The 17,492-nt window shown below is 39.2% G+C and overlaps 2 protein-coding genes across 4 annotated transcripts in view; both read left to right on the top strand.

Annotated features, from left to right (window-relative positions):
• Window positions 1–10,498, top strand: part of eps15 (epidermal growth factor receptor pathway substrate 15) — a 30,582-nt gene extending 20,084 nt beyond the window's left edge. For 2 of the 3 annotated variants that reach the window (XM_028588402.1, XM_028588404.1), the window contains exons 20-25: window positions 5–399; window positions 1,359–1,428; window positions 1,578–1,648; window positions 2,893–3,028; window positions 3,208–3,401; window positions 7,943–10,498. In XM_028588402.1, the coding sequence (XP_028444203.1) occupies window positions 5–399; window positions 1,359–1,428; window positions 1,578–1,648; window positions 2,893–3,028; window positions 3,208–3,401; window positions 7,943–8,083 (1,007 nt within the window). In that variant the 3' untranslated portion in view covers window positions 8,084–10,498. The remainder of the gene's footprint in view (window positions 1–4; window positions 400–1,358; window positions 1,429–1,577; window positions 1,649–2,892; window positions 3,029–3,207; window positions 3,402–7,942) is intronic. The other variant, XM_028588403.1, reaches the window with a different exon arrangement.
• Window positions 10,499–12,252: 1,754 nt separating this feature from the next.
• ttc39a (tetratricopeptide repeat domain 39A) overlaps window positions 12,253–17,492 on the top strand; it is a 30,620-nt gene continuing 25,380 nt past the window's right edge. Inside the window, exons 1-4 of the mRNA XM_028587222.1 lie at window positions 12,253–12,477; window positions 13,704–13,754; window positions 13,922–13,972; window positions 14,343–14,396. Of these exons, the coding sequence (XP_028443023.1) occupies window positions 12,425–12,477; window positions 13,704–13,754; window positions 13,922–13,972; window positions 14,343–14,396 (209 nt within the window). The 5' untranslated portion in view covers window positions 12,253–12,424. The remainder of the gene's footprint in view (window positions 12,478–13,703; window positions 13,755–13,921; window positions 13,973–14,342; window positions 14,397–17,492) is intronic.

Below are 17,492 nucleotides of genomic sequence, written 5' to 3'. Positions count from 1 at the left end.
TCAGATCCATTCGGAGAAGATCCATTCAAAGGGTCGGACCCCTTTGCTGCAGACTCTTTCTTCCCGGCCTCCAGCGCTCCCTTTGCCTCAGGCGACCCATTCTCTGCCTCAACTGACCCGTTCGGTACCACAACTGGCGTGCCAGAACCAGACCTGTTTGCAGCCAAGCCGAAGGAAGCAGAAGCTGCACCAGCAGCAGGCCCAGATCCCTTCACTTCCAAACCTACCAATCCAGCTTTAGCAACCAAGGATCCATTCAGCTCCACAGGGAACAATATGGCCGATTCAGACCTGTTTGGAGGCAAAGTGAACACCATTGGGGAGGTGGATCCCTTTGGTTCTCAGGACGGAGGGACAGATCCCTTCAGCTGCTCTTTACCCAGCTCGGATCTGGCCGTGGTGAGTTGGCCGGCTGTACAACCTGCTCACAACGCACTCACTCCCACACTCAATATAAAGAATAAGACAAGTCCTAATCGTAAATGTTTTATAAGTAATTTTGTAAACACGCAGGCCTATATTTTTTTAATTGTAACCAGTTTAACAAAAAGCCTATTTTTCATCATCTTAACTTTTTATTGTTTGCAACTATACATTCCAAAAAACTAATTCCACAAAACAGAATAAAGCCTTAAATCATTCAATTGTAAGTTATTCAGTTAATTTCCGGCATTAATAACAGAAGCCTTCTTTTTAATAGAAATGTTCAAATCTATGTATTACTAGTATTGTAGTAGTATTTTATTTTACCCGGAGTATACCCATTGAGATTTAGAATCTCTTTTACAAGGGAGTCCTGGCCAAGACAGCAGCATAAAGAGTTTCACATAAAAGAACAAATAACAGACATAAAACAAAACCGCAAACTACATCAAACAATGAATTAGCAGTGTTCAGTAACAGGACATGTCAATTGAGTTGTCAAATAGCCCTTAATCCTGTGAGATAGTATAGAATATTGTTTTATCTGAGTTTATATTGTTTTGTCTGCAACTTTTCATGCTGCAGAGTTGGGCAGGTCTCCCTCGCTAAAGAGTCATCAAAAGGAACATTAGAATGAATTTAAAACAGTTACATTTAGTGTTTTCAAGTCAGTACAGACCTGGTAAACAAGACAACAACTTAAAAATAAGACCTACACTGTGATTGCTGCAGTTTCTGCTAAATATGAAGTGAGACTAAAATGGGATCTGCAGTATTGTTTGTTTCATTTTTTTAATGATATGAGACAGGGAATAATCACTTATAATCACTTATATAAGTGTAATCACTTATAATTCCAGTTAATCACATTTAAGTTTGAATATATTCACGTCCACAGCAGAGTTTATTGTACAATTTCTATGTTCTGTCTTAAGAAGGACACTGCAGCATCCAATGACCCGTTCGCTCCAGGTGGTACCACAGTGAACGCCAGCTCAGATCCAGGTATGACTTGTATCTTAGTGCCACCCTCTGGGGACAGAGGCCACTGCAGCTGTTGAAATTGTATTGTACAAAAAAACAGTACTCACAGTGTCTGTATGAGTGTTGCCAATGTATATGCTCAGTGACTTCTATATGTTTGTGTGTTTCAGATCCGTTTGCTGCTGTGTTTGGTAATGAATCATTCGGAGGGGGCTTTGCAGATTTCAGTGCTTTGACAAAGGTAATAAGGAGGTGCTGCTCACATCCTGCACTTCACCTACACAGTGCTGAAATAACACTTAGCATGGAGTGAAACGCTGAATTGCAAGTCATACATTACATTACATGTAATTTAGCTGACGCTTTTATCCAAAGCGACTTACAATTGCTATATATGTCAGAGGTCGCACGCCTCTGGAGCAACTAGGGGTTAAGTGTCTTGCTCAGGGACACATTGGTTGATGTATCGCAGTGGGAATTGAACCCAGATCTCCCACACAAAAGGCATGTGTCATATCCAGTGCGCTGTGCCCACCCGTAAATAATGAGATTTACGTCGGTGGAAGTAGAAATTGTTGCGACCGTGAAGTCACTTCTGCTGTAAAACCAGAACATCCAGGAAGCCTGTGAGTGAGTTGTTGAGTGTGTTGTGGTTTTTGGTAGGAAATAGCTGGAGCACAGTTTCCGAGATTCTCCCCTTTATTAGACGCTAAACATCCCTCATTACAACAAGCAGCAATATTTGATGTGTAATATCCTATATTATTTATTGTGTTATAAAAATGTTTCCTCTTTATATTGATTAATTATGCCCTTATAAAAGAGTATGTTTGCAGGTCCAGTGTGTAGGAATTTCTCCCATCTAGTGTTGAGATCATATCGCAATCAACTCTCTCACACCACGCCGTTCAAAGTACGTATTACAGCTACGGTAGCCTTCACGCTTCAAAAAGACGGTGTCTTGCTCTTTTCAACATCCTTTTTCTGGGCGAAGAAGACTCATGTTCCTGAAATTTGGATTTTGAATACGTGTGCTCCTCCATGTTTCCTTCTTCAAACTTGCCGGGGCCGGGAAGCTACGATACCCATTAGCAGCATTAGCAGCACCCGTGAGTTTATCATGTGACGGGGAAAACGTGAAAGGCGGAGCAGTATGTCCTGTATGTCCCTTACCGGCTAACGTATTTCAAGATGGCGCATGAATATGGAGCGTCTACCCCACTTCATGCGAATGCAAATGTAAAATTTCAAGCCAAAAGGAATACTTGGAATTGATGGTGGTGTTAAATATTCATGAAAAAGGACAAGTTTGTGAACGGGCAACACAGATTTTGATAATGAACAACTAAACACGTTACACACTGGACCTTTTTAAAGAGCAAATATGAACGTGGGGTGCATGAATAAAGTCTACCAAATTGCAAAATAGGCTGCTGTGATTCCACGTTCTACGTATATGATTTGGTGTGAACTTTTTTGTTGCAGTCAAACGGGGCTGACCAGTTTGGCATCAACAATAAGAACCTGTTCCAGGAAGGCAGCGAGTCTGTTGGCCCCGATGTACCCCCAGCTCTGCCTCCAAAAACCGGTACGCCAACTAGACCACCTCCTCCACCTCCAGGTCAGTACTGTTGTCAGATTGTAGTGCTCTTGTCAGCCATTTCAGCATGTATTAGTCATTTAAAATAAAACACCTTAGTGGTAATATATCAAATGGTTCATGCTTGGTCTGTCTTTCTACAGCATGACTTATCCTGTGTGTCTCTATTCACACGTGTGTCTACCCGTCTGTCTTACCAGGTAAGAGGTCGTCCATCTCGAAAACTGAGTCGTGTGAGTCCTTCCAACGACGAGGGCCCTTTCTTCAACAGCCTTCAGGAGACTTCTCCTCCTCCTCCCTGCCTGCCAAGGATCCTTTAGCTGACCCCTTCGCCCCCTCCTCCCCTCCTCGTCACAACGTACGGGAAGCTGACCGATTTGCCAGCTTTGACAAAGTGAGCACCTCCCTCTCACCCTGTCCCTCACCTTCACCTGACTCTCAATAGTCACTGCCTCTCTTCTTTTCCCCTGCAAATAAATCCCATTTAGTTAAAGTCACAACCGCCAAATCAGGCAAGCTTTATAAATCACTCCATTCACTGCCATTAAAAAGTCCCAAAGAAGTGAACTGATCGGCTTTTGTGAAATGTCACATAGTAGCCACAGGTTCCTCAATCTATTTTTTGTTTATTCGATAACCTTGTTTTCCTGAGCTAAGCTAACATGAGCTATTAAATCTTATACATTTGAGTTTATTTTTCTTGCATCCTCTGCTGCCTCTGCTGTCTGCTGCTGGTGTATATTTTATATATAGATATATTTTTGCCATCTTAAGATTCTTTATACTTGTAATCATTTTTTTGTTACAGATTTTTTTGCACTTAATTTTAAGCCCCATTATTAAAGTTGCACTGTTACTTTATGAGTAATATGTACAATTAGCAATTATACAGTAGATACACTGATATATTAACTCTTTTACATATATTAATTGATTATACACCTCCATCTTTATGATAGCAAGTCCCTCCTGATGGTTGGCAGTGAATGGAGAGATGAGATGCTTCTTGTATTTGGCTTTTGTTCGCTATCCCAACTCAGCACACTGACATTACATCCTGTGCATGTGCACGTTTCATTCTGAAATGAGATATGTATTTGATTGCAAAATTGTATGCAGCTTTTTACACTGAAATGGCATCTCAGGTCAATTTTAAATTGCCATTGGTGCAAAGTGCGTATTCTGGGTCTGACCAGTGTCTAGGCTCAGAGTCGATATGTCGCTGAGTCGGCAATGCCATAAAGGCATTACATCAGTCGATGGTGACTAACGAGATGCAGAGTAGTGCCTGATGCGTCATCAGTAAGATCCCATTTCAGACTGTTTTCAACCTGTAAACTTGAAGTTTCATGAAGCTAGCATTGTTTTACAAACTCGTTGATCACATATGCTCCAGGATATATTTGTAGCAGCTACGCTACACTGCAGATGCCTTTTTGAGAATGCATTTAATAATTTATTCTCACAAGCAAGAGCCAGGTTGCTGTAATACTTATATTGCTTTAACCGAGAAGAGAAAGGGAAATTACAGTTCCCTGTCTTTTTTTGTACTCCCTCATTATGGTCAAGTAGTGTAGTCATATATCTAACCTAAAAAATAAAAGAAGCCAAGTTGTAAAAACAAAAAACAGGAAGATAAGTCCTTGTACACTGATCTAAACATGGGTTGAACCCTTAATATATTAGGAATAAATTGTTAACAGTATTAAAAGCGATTCCTTTTGTAATACTGCATAGAAATGTGCTGTCATGCTGTGAATATGGGATGGATGACTATTCTAAAGAGACAGTATTCATTGTTGTGTCTCTCCCATCACATAACTGTACCTGCATGACCCTGTTGAACCCCGACCTGCACACACTAACTGTGTGTTTGGCTCTCATTCTTTCATACAACTGCCGCCGCCATCCCTTGTTTTCCTTTGCACATGCCGCTATTTATTTATTTATTTATCCGTGCATCCACCTGTTCATCCACCCACCCCTTCATTTATCAGTTCATTCAGCCCTTGTCTGGTCAGCAGTGAGTTGTGGAGAAACAGACCGCCTGTATTCTCTCTCTCTCTCTCTGTCTCTCTCTGTCTCTGTCTCTCTCTGTCTTTACACCTCTGTCAAAAAAGTTGAATAAAGAGTTGAATCAAGGGCACCATCTCTGGCTTCTGTGTGCATCCATGACACCACTATCTGCAAATGCCTGAGCTTTTAAAGGACCATACCATCGTTTTTGCATCTTTAGTTCATTTACCACAAGTTGTGACATTTTCCAAAGCATGCTTTAAATTTAAGATTATTCCCCACTTTTCAAGCAGCCTACTTTTTTGTTAGTTCTGTCATTTCTGCTTTGTTGTGCCATAGGCATGGACTGATTTGTAAATTTTGCAAAAAAAATGAAGCTAGACACGTTATTAATCGTGATAGTTTGATCTCGAGCAAGTTTTATGTCTGAGTGGCATGCTTTGGTAAATGTTTGGCAATGATATAGGCTTTCGAGGATTTGTACTAAATTGGCTGAAACATGCACAAACACCAGTATGGTCCCATCAAGTACTTTGATAGAATGCCATCAAATCACTTCTGAAAGTAAAGACCAAAGTACCAGATATGTGAAGGGTTTCTTTAAGCTTAGCAATAAAATGCATCATTCTTCTTGCTAAGTACTTTATTGATGTCTGATTTCATTCACATTTAAAAGCAGCAGTGGGACGTACCACCTACAAGTAATAAATGCATGTTCTCTACTAAATCCGTTAATGTTTCTTAAATGTTCTCATCGTGCATGTTCTGCGCCACTCTACACTGAACTCATCAGCTCTAAAATATCTGCTAGTGAACGTCGTCACTTTCATTTGCATGGGTGGATACACACTAAACTGTGATGCTTCTGTCTGTCATTCATTTAGAATAATGAACCTGTTGGCACGGTGCATGTCCGGTCTGTGACGATTAACTGTCTTAACCAGCGTTCTGTGTATTTCAAAGTTCTCGTTCTTCACCTTTTTGTTGTTGTGAACTTACAAATGTGATTTTGGGCACACAACATTTATTCATCAATGGAGATCTGATCTTTCACGCTTTCATCCCATACATTTCTGTACCTGAACATGTGCCTCCACAGTCACAACGTGTGGAATGGCACACACCTGCCTGAGGGGCAAAGACTGTCACTCTCTTCATGGTCATCTGTGATCTGGGGAAATTTGATTTAAATGGCTTGTTGTTTTTGTAGTTTGGTTGTGTTTTGGTAGGGGGGCAAAAACATGACAATTATAGACCACATGGCTTACTGACAGATAAATGTTAAGTACAGTGCTGCTCATGAGTTTAGGAACCCATGCTAAAGTTGACTAAAAAGAGGAATCAAAAAAATAATCTTTTGAAAATTGATCTTAATGCCTTAATTAAAAAAAAAAAATTAGGAAAAATCCAACCTTTAAGGACACCAATTTTCTTTGTGAATGAATAATGTATCGTAAATAAATAAATGTTCTTCTGTACTTTCCATAAAATCATCTCTCAATGCAAATCAAACCAGCTATTGGGCTAACTGAAATAAAACCATGGCAGTCTCTAGGTATGATGAAGGCTATGTGATGATGTTGGGCTATTTTAATTCCAAAGGCCAAGGGAACTTTATCAGGATGCATAGTATCCTGGATCCATGAAATAATTTAAATTTAAAAATCAAAATCTGCCTGCCTCTATGGGAATTTAACATAGGGGTGTGTATACTTATGCCCCCTGTATTTTAAGGAAGAACGTTTATTTATGTACGATACATTATTCATTCATAAAGAAAATTGGTGTCCTTAAAGGTTGGATTTTTCCAAAATATGATTTCTTTTTTTTTTTATTCCTCTTTTTAGTCAACTTTAGCATGGGTTCCTAAACTCATGAGCAGCACTGTAACTAAAAATCGGTGTTATAAGTTACACATGTGCTTCTCTTGCAATGGCATGTCAAAAGGTCCACTTTGAAAAAGTCAATTGTCAGAGGGCTATCAAGGATTGGATCATAAATGTCAGTTCAGGCAGATCTGACTCTACTTTACCCGTATTAGAAACATGTTCAGCTGTTTATCAGTGTTTTTTGCACCCAACGGTGCATTCCAGGCAGCGCTGCCTGGAAGGCACCGTTGGGAGGCACTGGCTATGGTTAGGGTTAGGTGCCTTGAAGGCAGCAGTCGCAGCACTGCCTGGAAGGAGCAGTTGGGGGCAAAAAAACCCACCACAATACAGTTAAGGACGCCTTTCACTGTGACCTGCATCTCCACTGTAGAGCCCGACTGATACATTGGCATTGCCAATATTATCAGCCAATTGGGGGTGGCCCAGGGGCTACGATGTGCACAGAAACTGAACCATCCCTGGTCCACCCCGTTGCTGTCTTTCCCCACATTTCCCTGCATTTTCTGGCAAAATGTCTCAAAAATATGTAATAGAGAAAACAAGTTCAACAACTTCAGCACAGAAATGCCAAAAATATGTTTGAGGAAATTTAGAAGTTTAATAATGGTAATAATGGCCACATTTAAGGGATTCCTATAAAAATGTGTTTGTGTTTAGTCAAAAAGACAACTAATATTGACCGATATGTTATCTAAATTGATATTGTCCTCAAAAATACAGTATCAATTAGGCTGTACAGAATAAAGCCTTGATGCATATCACCGGGCCAGACACAAACAAACGACAACACTGCATTAGAGTTTCCTTTTATGAAGCATATAAAGCCAAATGATAATAGCATGCATTATATTATTGCTGTTATTGTTGGTATCTGTTATCAGCAGGCTTTAAGAATAGGTTTTATTAATCTTTGAGAATCTGTTAACTGTATATGTTTGTCTGTGCTTTTGTCTTCTTCCCCCATATTTTTTTTTTGCATTTGTTTGTCATTTTTCTTCCTTTGTGTGTGTTCTCTGTGTTCATGGAGCAGTATCCAACAGAGGAAGACATGATAGAGTGGGCAAAGCGCGAGAGCGAGCGAGAGGAAAAGGAGCGACTTGCGAGGCTCACCCAGCAGGAACAAGAGGACCTGGAGCTGGCCATCGCACTCAGCAAGTCTGAACTCTCTTGAGGACCTCGTCTCTCCCTGCCCTCCCCTTCCCTTCCTCTCCTCGTCCACTGACCTGGCTCGGCACGGCACAGCACAGCCTGTCCCAGCCCAGAAAGCACCAAAGCAATATGGGGACTGTATAGGACTGATTCAGCAGCACCGGCTGACCCCATGAAGAGACTTTCTCAGAATGAACCCACCTCTGAATCTTTCAGCACCCTTCTCCCCAGACTGTGTTCACGATATGGCATTGTATTGTGTTTTTCCATCCTGTTGGTCTTGTTTTGGAGGAGTGGACCAAGATGGAGTGTATGTTTTGAAGAATGGATTGTTGAAAATGAAATGCGGTGAATATGGATTTAGAGATTGCTCCGTTGATTTCAACACCAGGCTACAAATGTAATTTATTTAATGCACTCAAAACTAGATTGAAATGGCTTTGTCAAAAGTCCTGTATTTATCCACTAACAGTACCTGTATACTTTATTAAAACTCAACTCACTCTAGCTTCTGAAGTTCTATTGAGGATTTCATGAGCTTTCTTTAATTAGAAATAGACTTGCTAATTTTGTAGAGCACCAAAATCCCCCTTATTTCCTTCCAGCTCTCAGTTAATATTCTGAAACTAAATCTTGAACTGTGTGTAGTTTCAAGACAGTAACAAAGTGTTTTTTGAGGCACTGTAACAAAATCTTTCAGTCTTTTTTTAAATGGAGTGACCACTTACTTTTCTAGTCCTGTATTATGGCAGAATACAGGACTAGCTGAGATAAAAATAAAATAAAAGTAGCCTATGTTTTCAGGACAGGGTAACAGAATTCAACATTTCTACTTGTTTAACTGGAAGCGACCGGTCCTCGGATATGTGAAACGTGCAGATTTATACTAAAGTTGAACAAATCCATCACAGCTACTACATTCAGCTTCTAGATACTTTAATTTCTTTTACGTTTCTGTTCTGTCCACAGGTTTGTTTGTGAGATCCTGAAAGGAATTAAACTACTACTATTACATGTAACAATTATATATTAATTAGCATTAAATTTCAGGGCACACTACAATGGATTGCACAAAATGAGAACAGAGATAAACATCTCTCCCATCTGAGTCCAACATCAAATACTTATTATCTTTTAATTAGTATGAAACTTTCAATTCTGGGCAATCACTGAGACATTTGTATTAATGTGGCCTCAGATTAAAGAATTTCTTTTTTTTTTAGTAATATTATGTGGCTGCAAAACAGGTGGGTTTGGACATTAACGGACAAACTAAAATAGTTATGAGTTGTCATTGATACTGTATGAGAAAAACAGATTTATGCCCACTTTACCTGCTTTGTATACTCCTCCATTAGTGTTACTAGAGAGTCCTGATAGTTCCAGGGTTAGGCACACATCAGTCTCCCTATAGCAGTGCGCAATGACACTTCAGTAGCATGGATGCTGTATGTTAACCAGTTGTCACAAATTTCACACCAGGTGTCATTTCAAAGTGTGCCACTGTTGGTGCTTCTATTGTTAGCATTTGTATGAACTTTTTTATTTTTCCAGAATGTTTATTGTTTTATTTTTTTTCAGGAGATGCTTCCTCTCTGAGAGAAGAACTGGATTTCAAAGTCTTACACAAAGTCAGTAAAAGTTGATAAGCATCTCTGCGTTTTGGGTGGAGCAGTTTGTCTTCTGTCTGTGCACTTCAGGCTCCGTGGGGTTTTAACTTGCCGGTGTTGGGATATACTGTACATCCCTGTTGCACTGCATCCACACGCCTGTTGACACCCACACAGCAGTTGGCCGGCCAGTGATTCTTCCTCTTCCTGGATAATTTTGTGTTTTCTCCCAGAAAATGAACTAAGTTACTTAACGCAGAGTGCTAAACTGTGATAGATGGTTTCTGAACAAGGGAAGGCTTAGTTGAACAGCACGAGGCCTTTTGTTTTCATTGTCTTTGCTGATTTCTGACCAAACCGTGCACAACATTCTTGGACACCTTTTTTTCTCTCTTTTCGGCTTTGTTAAGAATGAGCATCGTCATAGTTTCCTCTTCTCATGTTTAGCCAGTTTACTGTCTGTGGTTGAGGCTGCACTTCCTACTTGAGGCGTCTCATATTGCAGTTCACATTTATCTTAAATACAGGAGACCAGAAGTCGTCCGTCTCTTCCTCACCTTCACAGCTGAGTCTCTTGTCATACCACAGTTTAATTCTCTCACATTTAAAGGCCCCCTGACACGTTACTCTCATTTGTACAGATTCCCTTTACAAATCAAGAACCACTTCTAGGCTTACCCATAATGGGTTTTTAAAACTCAAGCTAATTGTATTTTATTTTGTATTTTCTAACGTGTAAGAACAAAAAAATCATCATTTGGAGGTTTAGCCAGAATATGTTATGCATTTAATTGAAACAGAATAAATATTAAACATGTAGTTTGGCAGTTTGTTTGTTCATCAGATCATGTTACTGTCTTAATACAGCCAGTGGTGGAAGAAGTTTTACATCCTTCACTTGTGTAAAAGTAGCAATACCGCATTTTAAAATACTTCATTACAAGAAAAAGTCCTTCATTCAGATGTTTAGGTGAGTAAAAGCAGTGGTGGAAGTCAACTAAGAACATTTACTTGTACTGTAGCGAAACACATTTTTTAGGTACTTGTACTATACTGGACTATGTCAGTGATATGCTACTTTATACTTCTACTCCACTACATGTCAGAGGGGAATATTGTACTTTTCATTATCTAAAACACATAATTAGCTCTGTTATATATTAAATTACCCAACTGTAACTGTTTAGTTGGAAAGTAACTCAAATGAGCTCCATACTGACAAACATTAAAATTACACCTACAATGCATAATGTAAAAAAAAATAAAATAATGCAACACTCACATGGGCCAAAGTACATTTAGTTGACGATGAAGGCACTTTTACTTATGTATTGTAATGTAAGATGTTTAATGTGGGACTTTCATTTGCAATGGAGTATTTTGACATTGTTTATTGGTGTTTTTACTTAAGTAAAAAATCTGAATACCACCACTGAGTGAAAGTACATACGTATTATTAACAAAATATACTTATGTATAAATGATATATGTTTTATATTATTGGATTATTATTGTGGCAATAGATGTATTCATGTTTAAGTAGCATTTATATTGCTGGTCAATGTGAAATCAAATGTGAAATGGCAACTACTTTACATGATGCATGTACTACTGGGTAGCTCAATGTATAGCAACACATATTTTCTACAAGCTGAAGTTAGGAAGCTGAGATTTGTATGTAAAATATTTATCTGCAGCGTTAATTCCTAACTATAGCTGTCAGATATAGTGGAGTGAAAAGTACAACATTTACCTCTGAAATGGAGTAGAAACAAAATGGCAGGAAAGTACTTTACCACATCACATTAACCACAGCAGTTTAGTAAATATGAACTATTATAAATACCAGCATACAGTCATAAAATGCAGTCAGATTTGTATGTTTTTGAAACACAGCCGGTTTCATAGTAAAGCATATATTATCATGGAAATCATTAATATACATGTGTTAAGATGTATAACATCTGTATCATATGGCTGTTTCAAAGTATACTCATCATTTTGCTAAAATGATTGATCTCAAAAGCCCATTCTTGACATTGGAAACAGCAATTAAACAGCAGTTAAAACAATCTCACTACAACCAAAATGTTCACATTTTCATTTTTTCTGGGCACTTTAAGGCAAATACAGCATATAAATATAGTATTTATTATAGGGCTTATGATGAAAAAACTGTAAATGATACATTTTGGCCTTTATTTATATTTATATACCTGCTTTGTGTTAGTTTATTGAAATAACATTTTTTTATTTATTTATTTATATACCGTGTGTAACTGCGTGTGTAACAGTCTATATGGTGTGTAACCTCATAACCGGGAGGCGATATTACGAATCCCACTATGGCCACGCCAAGACCCGCCCTTCAATAGCATTCACACACTACTACTGGCCAGGCGTCCATGCTTACATGTAACCCCAACCAATCAAGCTGCTTCGTAGGGCGGGTCTTGGCGTGGTCATAGTGGGATTCGTAATTTTGCAACCTGGAAGGCTTTAGGACCATGAAGCCAGAAGCTGCAGCAGCTACATTGCAGTGCATCTAAATGGGAAAGTCATTATTCCGGCGATGACAGCAACACACCTTTCCGTGTCAGGAAGGAGAAAGACGCACAGCAGCTGGTGTGCTTTTACTTGTGTCAGTGTGAACTCAGTGTGAGCAGCTCCTCTCCCCGTGTGTCTGTCTATCCATGCCCTCTGTGTAAACCTGCTCTGTCCGGAATATTTTGCCGTTTCACCGGATCTGTGGAATGAGTTTTATTACCAACTGGAGACGCAGCGTGAAGAAAAATGAAAGCAAAAAGTGAGTAGAAGGGAAAACTTTGGAAAATCTGTGCAAGTCCTGGCCCTGTCGGTAGGCTACATGTCTGTTTTCATAGTGAGAACAGCAATGCGAATTGAATCGCACTTCATAGCCTACGTTATCTTGTCATCATATTGAGATTGTTGTTGAGGGCCACACACACACACACACACACACACACACACACGCACACACACACGCTCCTCTGATATGATCTGTGAAGTTCATTCCTGTGTTTCTAAACTTTGGAAAAGGCAGACGGGTAATTCTTATCTCACTGTAACAAAAGCTGCCACTGTTCACCATTCAGAAAAAAAGTTGTATTTGAAGGGAACTAAAGGAGCCTTAATCAACATCTAATAAATCCGTATAAAAGTGAGTCTGACCGCTGTGTGAGTCAATGGGGAAAATACCGTAGATAAGATAAGAAAAGGCTGTATTTATCCCGAGTGAAATTGCTGACATACTATTGGCTACTGTAGAAGTTTGGTATCATGATACATCTCTGCTGTCATAAAGTCTTTGTCAGGCAGCAGCCTGTTAGGCAACATTATTCATCATGTGGTCAAGCAAGCTTTTCCCTCTAAAAAAAACCTTATTTTTTGTTATTTTGTTATTTTGTCCCATCTCTGCAACTGCATTCCTGAGATCATTTTTGCAAATTACTATTACAAAATAAAACATAATAAATAAGTGGGAAAAAGTGATATGTTAATATTGCTAATATGTGGGATGATGTAACCAAGTGGATCCAAACAAGTCAGGACACCCACAAGTGGTCACACAATGGATTCAAGGGGTTTCAAGATGATTACCTGCGTAGGAAAATAACAAAATTTAGCTCCACCTAAACATGTTAACCTTTTCTCTCTCATCTTTGCTCTTTTTTTTCTTGTGAAATACTGTTCATTGTTGTTGTTATTATTATTAGCAGTCTTGTTGATTTCACATCAAGTGTAATGAATACATTTTTCGCTTTCAGCTTATAATTATATATATTTACACATTATATATTACTAACCTACATTTGATGTCTATTTATCCATCACATATAGCTTCCTTATGCTGGTCACAGTTTTAACTGAAACTATTTCTGTCAAACTCTTTGAGTCCTCCTCAGATCTTCAGATGGGACTTCCAGTATCCTAGCTGGCAACTCTCCTCTTCTCACCATCACGTGATCCATTCTTACCTTCTCTCTAAATTAACCTTTGACCTCTTCACAGTGATGCCGTGGAGGGGCAAGACATCGCTGACAGCCCAGACTCCCCAAACCGGTACGTTCACATTGTGCACGCAGGTATTTATTCTTACAGTCAAAACAATCAGCAGCGTCACAAAGAAAGCAACAAATCATGTGAGCTCACAGTGCTAATAAAACAGTTAATAATGATGAGAGTAATGATGCTGTCATACACAGACTGACTTATATTTCTTTTCCCAGGTTGTCAGTCATAAACACCCCAGAGTTGGATCCCATCTTCACAGACTTCAAGTGAGCGTCTTTGAACTGAAAACCAATGAAGGATGAGATAAAAGCATATTCTGAGTTACAGTTTTTTTTAAAGTGAATGTTTTAAGTCTTTTTGTGAAACTTGATAGTTTCCCAAGATCTGTTTCCATGTCACACTGATTTCACAGAGATTTTTTCCCAAAACTGTCACGTCAATGTCTGCAGAAATATCCTCAACAAGCCATTGCAAAGAAATACGTAGCCTGGGAGTGTCCACATATACCAGTGTCTGCGTTTCTATGGCTCTCACGATCATGTTCCTCAACACAATAGCTGGCCTTTCAGCTGGTTTTAATACCTTGATATTTCCATCTTTTCTTTAAACAGCCTTTATTTTGTTCCTCTGTTTCAGGTTACAGCTACCGGACAACAAAGATGCTCTGCAGTCAACAGATCCATCAAATGGGTAAGACAGGACAGTGAGCTCCGAGTGATCATAAAACAAAACTCTGCTTAAGATTGCAACAAAAACAAAATGCTCTGAGAAACCCACTGATGTCCTGCCACTTGTGAACAGATTGCATATAACAGCTGACTTTTCTGAAAAACAATTAGGGGTATGTTGAGGTAAAGGCCATCAGAAGGTCACTGGCAACTTCTCCCTGCTGTTCGACGTATCAATAATTCAGACAGAAAGAGAACCTGAGAACCATCTCTCAACTCTCTCTGCAAGTTATGACTGGATAAATGTGAATTACTTCCTTATTCACATTCAATAGTTTAATCCCACATTCTCTGTCAAGGCATGTAAAGCATTTATTGTGAGCCCGAGGGGATGATAGCTGTCTCTGTTTGGATCTGAGGGAGGGAACTAAAGGAAAAGAGCAAATAAGAAGAACAAATCCAGGTTGAAGGTGCTGAATGTAGCACTTTCCCATTACATATTCATTTTTAGTTAATTAGAAAACATCCATGTGATATTTAAAGCAATAGACATTTTGGGAAATACGCTTTTACGTATTTTACGTATTTTTTTAAATACGGAAATTTGCTTTTTTGCTGAGAGTTAGATGTGAAGGTTGATACCACCTCCATATCTGTATGCTAAATATGTAGCTACTGCTAGGAGACAGCATGCTTAGCTTAGCATAAATACTGAAAACAGCTAGCCTGGATCTGTCTTATGGTAACAACATCTGCCTACCAGCCACCATAAAGCTCACTAATTTACTTGTTATATCCTGAGCTAACATAACAAATACGAGACTGGTGCATAGGCGTGATTTATAGGGGGGGATGGGGTTGTTACAACCGTCCCAATAATCAAAACTGGCCAGTGCAACCCACCCCAAAAAACTATTATAATTTCCTTTACTTAAATAAAGACATTTGCACCATAACTTGATGCAGAAAATGCACAAATTGATGCAGAAAAATTCACCAGAATGCAGGAAATGAAGTGTTTGATGTTAACATTTTAAATTCTGCTCAAAAGTGGAGATCTCAACGCCCCCAATGTTGAACCCAAAGTTACGCCCTTGGACTGGTGTCTTCCAATCTAATTCTATTTTGCAAGACAGCCAATCTCCCAAAACCCATTAGCTATCGGTCTGACAAGGATTTAGCCTAAGTGGATAAACAGTACGACAGGACCCTCAAAACGGTTGCAGTTGTTGCAGTTTGCTTAGGTTTAGGCGCCAAAACTACTTTGTTAGGTTTAGGGGGCGAGTCGAGCTAAATCTTTGTCAGACGATAGTTGATGGATTCACAGATTGTGTTCCGCCTCTTTTGCTCTCCACACAGACTGTTTACCAGCATACAACCAAAGCCCCCTCAAACATGATTGGTCACTATTACTCTGACTACAAAGTGAAACCAGAACGCTTCTGATACCAAAATCTCATTCCGTTGCCTACAGATTCTGCACTCATATGCAGATATCTGTTTATGGAGATTAAAAGAAAGCAAATCAACACATTTCCAAAAATGTCAAACCATTGCTTCATTAATGTGCTGTGTTACAATAAATGGATTTGTTGCTTTTTGACACAAATCAATTTCACATTTCAAGGAATTAATTCATGCCTTAATTCCTGCTGCATTATTCTTAGTAGATAGGATTCATTTTACTTTGTCGGAGAATGATAAAGAGATATGTTAACAACAGTCATTACAACACTTTTGTTCTGACACCAGTGTTTAGCACCACAAATGTCTGGGATGATTTAATATTGTGTGCTGCATAAAAACAATAGAGATTTGTAAATGATTATATTAGACCAAAGCCTAGATAGTTTGAAGCGGCAACATTTCTACAGTTATAAAGTCGTCAAATCCAATTCTCCACCATCAGCAGCATTTCAAATCTAATTATCTCCACCGTAAACCCATGACCGCCTGTGCTCCTCACAGCACACACTTGAAAGATATAGAAGCAACAATAAAAGGGATTTTTTGCCAATATTCAACCAGCTTTGTTACATAATAATGTTGGTAGTATGTGTATATGAACTATGTCAAACTTTCCTCTATCTACCAGTACCTAGATCTCCCTACTCACAGGCCTTTCTAGGGCTGTTGCGAACTATAGATTGTACTTCCGCATACGGACACAAATAGTATAGAAGCGGATAGAGAGAGAGAGGGAGCTAAAATTAGACAGTGCTGATCAAATAGAAACCAAGACTCTATATTTTAGCTTACCGTTTAACTGTGTATACATTACATATTGCTTTCTGTGACGTGCTTGCATTAAGTCACCCACCAGCGCGAACATTTATTGGTCCGCTGCGGCACAGTGCATTCTGGTAGTTGTAGGTTTTCTACCTTTTGGGCGAAAAGGAATATCACAGCTTCTTTTCTCTGTTTTCTCTGGTCATGTAGCACCACTTTAAAACATGTTTGCACCATACTACTGCATAGACAGTCCAGTTTTATGGAAATAAAACATAGTGTCAAAACAAACCTTGTCACTGAAGTGCTGCATAAAATGTTTATAGCAGATGCTAATTTAAGTATTTGAGGGGCAGGGGGCTCGGATTACATCTACTACATCTTCTAATTATTATTTATTATTAAATAATATAAATTAATTGTTTGTTTCAGTGTTTTAAGAAGCTTGTGGACATTGGGCAGTTTGTTTTTACAAGCACAGTTTTTTGAACACCGAAGTTAGGGGGGCAGTTGGGGGGGCAAGGCCCTACAGTGGGGGGTTAGCTGCCCCTCCTTGCCCCCCTGAAGATCTGCCCCTGCGTCCAGCGCCCACGTCATTTAAATAGCAAATGCACCTGCACCCATCTTTGCACCCATGGGCATGCTGGTCTTAGAGGGAGGTTTGTTCAGGTGAATTCTTGGCGTATTGCTATCTTGAGGCAGCGGGTAGTGATTGCACCATTGACCAACAAAAACCTGGTCTAAAGTCAATAGCCCAGCATTTTATTATTTTAACAGTGTATCAGTAAAATACACCTAGGTTTATGCACAGCGAGCGCACACTATGCTTGTTACACACACACACAGGGAAACGCAGCAGCACACAAACATGCAAAAGATTACAAATAAA

This window comes from Perca flavescens, chromosome 9 (genome assembly GCF_004354835.1).
Source record: "Perca flavescens isolate YP-PL-M2 chromosome 9, PFLA_1.0, whole genome shotgun sequence".
Classification (NCBI taxonomy): Eukaryota; Metazoa; Chordata; class Actinopteri; order Perciformes; family Percidae; genus Perca; species Perca flavescens.
Note: the sequence above shows the minus strand (reverse complement) of the source record. Positions and strands in the feature narration are given on the sequence as shown.